Genomic DNA, 6,088 nt, shown 5'->3' with positions numbered 1-6,088 from the left:
CTTTCCCTTCTGATTACACCTTCTCACGATCGTCATCATCAACTATAGTTTGAATTCAAGCGAAACCCTAGAGACTTGAATACCACTATAAATCATTCAATATCCTCACCTAACATAAACGGACATACTTAACATTACTAGCAAAAACATTGATAAAATTTAAGTCTTTCGGCTAGTTTCAAGTTCCAGTAGTTTTTCCCTAACTTCTCTTTTTTTCTTCTTTTATTCCTGCTCGAGTTTGATCCCTATACGTGATTAGTTTTGGGTTTGTACTCCTAAACAGATAAACAAAGAACTCCTACTTGGTTTTCTGCTCCGTAGAAGGTCAATGCACAATGATCCTCTCTTTATTTTGATTAATTGTGTTACTGTGTGTTTATGATGTTTATCTGTTGATTACCTTTCGTTTGTGATACATATTAGTAGCTTATGGCTGTATGTATTATGTTCTGCCTCCACATGCCATTCTTGCTGATTGAGTTGATTATCTCCTGATAAGATATGATTGTGTTAATATTGCTAACCAATTTGTACTGTCAATGAACTTCATATACCATAATTTAGATAAATGACAAAACCTTCTTGATGATTGATACACTAAAGAAAAAATCATGTTGAGCCTCTTGATAATGAGTTGAACTAGACCTTAAGCTAATATTATGTACGCTCTATCAGTTAGATAACAATTGCATTCCCATGTTTAGTTGACTTAGTTGAACTATGCTTTAGACCTTTCCAAATATCCTGTTTGTTACATTGTGTTGTACTAATCCTTGCATTAGTGAAGTTATACCATACTGTTTTTGATTCAATGAATGTAATTCTCACCATAGTTCATGACTTATATTTGACTTAATGATCTTAGCTAAATAGTTTAAAGACATACGTATTATGTGAACTCTCTAGCAGTGACCGCTTGGAACCTCACTGTATGCTAGTTAAATAACTATTATTGACCTCTATGTTTGTGGTCATTACACTTATGCTTGTCCAATGATTCTCATGAACCTTTACCTGCTTGTCATTTGAGAAAGTTTCATGCCTAAATTACTATATTCTTCATTTGAAAACTTCTTTGAAAGTTGAACCCTGTCTGCCTTAATAACTTAATATGTTGAGTAACATAGAATTTGAAATAGAAGTCTTCTGGTGTAACCTGATCACTCATAGGCTTATGTAAACTCATTAATACTTGTTAGTCCTATAAAAATGGACATCCTTATCCATTGTGCCATATCAGGTTTATATCCTTGTCTGTGTGAATATTGATTATGAATCTGAAATTGTTTGATAACCTGATAGATTAGATATCATGCTATTAGGTTTGAACTAGGCTAAAATTGACCCTCCTGCCTACTTTGATGTCTCTGCTTTTTGTTATTATCTTTAGGAAGCCTGAACAAGGCTGTTAGTATGGGTGTTTACTAGAATAAGGTCTCAGTCATGTATATGCTTACTTTGATTGTTCTGGAGATGACTGAAATGCCTGTTGAAGTATTCTGAACCTAGTTAAAGATCCTGGAAATGTTGAACCCTAGTAGGACTAATGAAACTAGTGTATAGGTCTTTCTCTGTCACTTACCAATGCTTATATCATTCAACTAAGCACTTCTGAACTTCAAATGGTTTACTGATAGTTTGTCACTAACTCTCTCTATCCTTATATCAGTGTGATAGCCTTCCTTGTTGTTTTGATACCTGCTATAAATAATTTTAAGGTCATTCATATTATTGGACCACATAAGCCCCGGTGCAAATAGTCTCCCTTCATGTTTTTGGTTCAGAAATTCTGAACTACTCATATTCTTGGACACTAAGGATAGTGTTCTTTATAGCTTCTGTCCGAACTATGTGTATCTGCACCTTTTTGTCAGCTGCAACTCTCATGTTAATTACTAAGTGAACACCACAGGGAGAGTAAGTGTAAGTGATTAGGAGTAATTGGGGGGAAACCTAGTTTGTGGTAAAGATTCCCTTTCCAGACACAAGCACTGCTCAGGGTCTATGAGACCCTTGTGAAACCTGAAGTGCCAGGGATCTAAATGGTATCTTGTCCATGAATAAGGCTTTACTCTAAGCCCTTAGTCATTGACTCTAATTAATCCTCCTAGGATTCAAACAAATGAAATTGATTACACTGTATTTTTTAATTTTGTTTACTTGTTGAGATTTATTTTGTTGTGCCTCATATATTAATTATCTTTTATTTCTTTTGTGTGCATGTTTGAACTAGGCCTGTCGAGTCCTTTGGAACTTAGGCCCAAGTTCCAGTCTAGGATGCCTTTCCTGCTTTATGGAGTCTGCTGCTTGTAGATTTGCTGGGCTTGTTCCAATGGTCCAATATCGAGAGTCCAGTTCCTTTTTCCCTTCTCATTTTTAGGCGATGAAGTTAGAGGAATTGACACCGTATAACAACCCTTCAGTATAATTGGCATTTTATTGGCCATAAATTTAAGTTGGCACAAGTAGCCCAAAAATATTGGCATAAAATAGCCAAATTCCAAAAGACACGATTATACAACCCCTCAAAAATAGGGGGTTTTATCCCCCAATCACGCTTGCATGATGTATCCCTTCAGAAACGTAACTACCTAGTCGACCAAAATAAAACCAAATGCATAAAATTTATTTCCTTCTAAAATCAAAAAGGGTTCGAAGAATTTTCAGCCTGCACGGAAATTGAATATCAAATTTCTGTGTTCTGATGCAATAATTAGTTCTTTTTTTGGCAACAATTTTATTTATTTTTGAATCGGCTGAAGAAGGGTTTCAATCTCTGTATATAGAATACAGATTCAATAGCTACTTTGCCGATTTTGATACAGCACGGGGGGCAGTGGGATAGCAACAATCGATTTGTGGATTACTCAGTTGAAGGCGTGGTGATTAGTACCGAAACTAAATTTATTGATTTTGTTTCTACAATTTCAAAACAATTGATGGTTGACACCACAATTAATTTGCTTGAAATCCAGTATAAATGCGATGAAGATTCACCACCAATGATGATACATAATGATATGGGATTGCGTGTATATATTGAGTTGAAGAAGAAAAATTATGCGTTTAATGAGTATCCGCTGTGTATATCAGTGAAAGAGAAAGATATGCACGCGTTTAATCGAAACGAGGAAAATACATCTGTATGCCTACAAATTGCAAATACATATGATATACATAGCAGGGATACACTACAGTTGATTGCGTTTGATAACGTAAGTGATCCTGAAGTTGTAGATTTTGATGAAACTCCAATAATAGATGATCCTCTAAATAATACTGTTTCGGAAGGCCAACTTTACAAGGACAAGGAGACACTGATGATGGTGTTAATAAATTATGCTATTCAGAAAAAATTTCAGTTTAAGGTTAATCGATCAAGTCCATAAAGGTATGAATGTATATCTAACTTTAATAATTATATACAATCGTCAGTTTTTTATTTTCACAACACACAATATTTTGTCTTAATTATTTACTATTGTGAAAATTTGGATGTTATTAGATACTGCCTGGTATGTGTCAATGACCGTTGCACGTGGTTGTTCAAGTCTTCATCGCTAAACAAGTCAAAAATCTTTAGGGTTAGAAAATTCAGTAAGGATCACACATGTACGGCGAGGGATAGGTTGTATACACAACGTGTAGCTACTGCTCCTGTTATTGGAAGAATTATTTGTGATAAATATGTTGATCCTAAAACAATATACACTGCAAAGGACATAATGAAAGACATGAAAAAACAGTACGGTATTGACTTAAGCTACTGGAAAGCAAATAGATCAAAGCAAAAGGCCCTTAAGTTTTTAAGAGGAGACCCAAGTGAGTCGTATGCAAAGCTGCCAAGCTACTTATATATGTTGATGCATTCCAACCCCGGGTCAGTTGTGAGTTTGAGAAAAACAGATGAAAGACACTTCATGTATGCCTTTGTCGCCTTATATGCATCAATAAAGGGATGGCAATTTGTTGCAAACCTATTGTTGTGGTTGATGGAAGCTTCCTTATAGCAACGTACAGAGGAATGTTACTCACAGCTTGCTCGCAAGATGCTGGAGGTTTGTTCTAAAAATACTCTACTATTTCATTTATTCTAAACATTAGAAACATATTCATGTATATCCAAATATCTAATTGTATATCACAGTATACTTATATGTATAAAAGTTCTGCGTATAGCCATATATACGTATATAGTCATTTTTAATCTATGCATATCAATTAACCATCCATAGGTATTTATTAAATCGAATATATATATATATATATATATATATATATTGAAGGAATATAATTGATATATTGTTAACAGGCAAGTTTTTCCCCTTGCATATGCAATTGTTGATAAGGAGAATGATGCCTCATGGGGGTGGTTCTTTGAAAGGTTCAAAGAAGCGTTCGATGATAGAGATGACATGTGCATTGTATCGGATAGAAATGAGAGCATAGCTAAGTCAGCTTCAATAGTGTATCCTAAAGTTTCTCATTGTGTTTGTATATGGCATCTGTGGAATAACATAAAAGACAGATATAAGAGGAGTCAAGAAGAGCTCAGAGAGATATTTTTTGCTACTGCAAGAGCATATACTACTGAAGAGTTTAATCACCATATGACAGAGATGGAACAAATAGATGGAAGAGTGAAGGATTACTTATTTGATATTGGATATCACAGGTGGAGCAGAGCACATGCAAAAGTCAACAGAACAATGACAATGACTTCCAACATTGCTGAATCATTAAATTCAGCAATTAAGGCAGCGAGGGAACTTCCGATACATCAATTACTGGAAGAAATTCGAATGTTGATCAACAGGTGAAACTACACAAATCGAAACACTGCACAAGCGACATTTACAAAGCTTACCTTTAAATACAATGATATACTGGATGAAAATCTTAATGCATCACAACATATGATGGTAAGTTTATATTATCTAACATATTATTTATTTTCAACTTCATCTTTTTCTACAGAATAACTCAATAAGGTTAGTCTTTTGGATTTTTTACATAAAGTGTAGACTAATCTTGCTTTTCATCCAAATATAGGTGAGACCATCGACTGAAAACTTACATTCAGTTATTGATAATGGGAGGTTGTTCATCGTTTGCCTTAGGGAAAGGACATGTAGTTGTAGAAGGTTCCAGCTCGATCAAATCCCTTGTCCGCATGCGTGGGCGGTTTTGAGGTCAAAAAGTCTAGAGGGTGAAGATTACTTCTCTATGTACTACAGCAATGAATACATGTTGAAAGCATACGACATTCCAATTTATCCTCTTCCAGATGAAAGCACATGGACAATTCCAGTAGAGGTATTAGAACAACGTGTGGTGCCACCAGTCTGGAATAAGATGCCTGGAAGACCGAAGAAGGTGAGATACAAGAAGGTTTCAGAATCAAAAGCTAAGAGGCCAAAGAGTTCATGCGGACAATGTGGACGTGAGGGCCACAATAGGAGAACATGTAGAAATATACCTTATCACCACTGAATAGGGCCACAAATGATTGAACTATTATTCATGTTCAGAAGTTATTTAAGTTTTGCACTTGTGTATGCAAGTTTTAATTTAGCATTTTCGTATGTATATGCCAATGTAGCATAAGAATTAGTTAGACAAAGTCAATACATTAAGTTGTGTAGGACATGTATATCATCATGTATATTATTGCATTGACATGTAAACACTATTATGGCACATGATCTTTACAATTTATTCATTTTATATGAAGTTGAATTACTATGTTGTCATACTGAACAATGCATTTTATTGACATGGAAAGATATAACAGTACATAAGGATATACAAGTTTGGATATACATCTCTGTGCTTGGTACACATACAAATATAAAATATAATGTATACATCTATTTGAACGATTAAGTATTGATATACATGAGGATAGAGGCATACAAAATAATGGTGTTGTTAGTTGAAGGATATACAACCAGGATATACACGTTAGATCAAATAAATGTTAACATGTAGTTTTGCAACTAGGTATTGATATACATGGGATCGGAGATATACACAAAACTAGAGTAGTAGGTTCACGGTTATACATTGTAGGATATACATGTTATCT

General features: G+C 34.6%; 1 protein-coding gene across 1 annotated transcript; it reads left to right on the top strand.

Moving 5' to 3' along the window:
• Positions 1-3,958: 3,958 nt before the first annotated feature.
• LOC109238606 lies at positions 3,959-5,493 on the top strand. Its single transcript, XM_019405096.1, has 3 exons — positions 3,959-4,058; positions 4,318-4,816; positions 5,121-5,493. The coding sequence occupies exons 1-3, from the start codon at positions 3,959-3,961 to the stop codon at positions 5,491-5,493; spliced, it is 972 nt and encodes a 323-aa protein (XP_019260641.1).
• The last annotated feature ends 595 nt before the right edge of the window (positions 5,494-6,088 follow it).

Source organism: Nicotiana attenuata, unplaced genomic scaffold, assembly GCF_001879085.1.
Source record: "Nicotiana attenuata strain UT unplaced genomic scaffold, NIATTr2, whole genome shotgun sequence".
NCBI classification, from domain to species: domain Eukaryota; kingdom Viridiplantae; phylum Streptophyta; class Magnoliopsida; order Solanales; family Solanaceae; genus Nicotiana; species Nicotiana attenuata.
The sequence above is the reverse complement of the archived record's forward strand: the minus strand, read 5'-3'. Positions and strand labels throughout refer to the sequence as shown.

Bases quoted from the DNA above. Each gene is read 5' to 3' on its own strand.
- LOC109238606 (XM_019405096.1), top strand. From the start codon at position 3,959: ATGGCAATTTGTTGCAAACCTATTGTTGTGGTTGATGGAAGCTTCCTT. The intron at 4,059-4,317 runs GTTTGTTCTAAA...TTAACAGGCAAG, and splicing joins TTGCTCGCAAGATGCTGGAG to TTTTTCCCCTTGCATATGCA. The intron at 4,817-5,120 runs GTGAAACTACAC...CGTTTGCCTTAG, and splicing joins ATTCGAATGTTGATCAACAG to GGAAAGGACATGTAGTTGTA.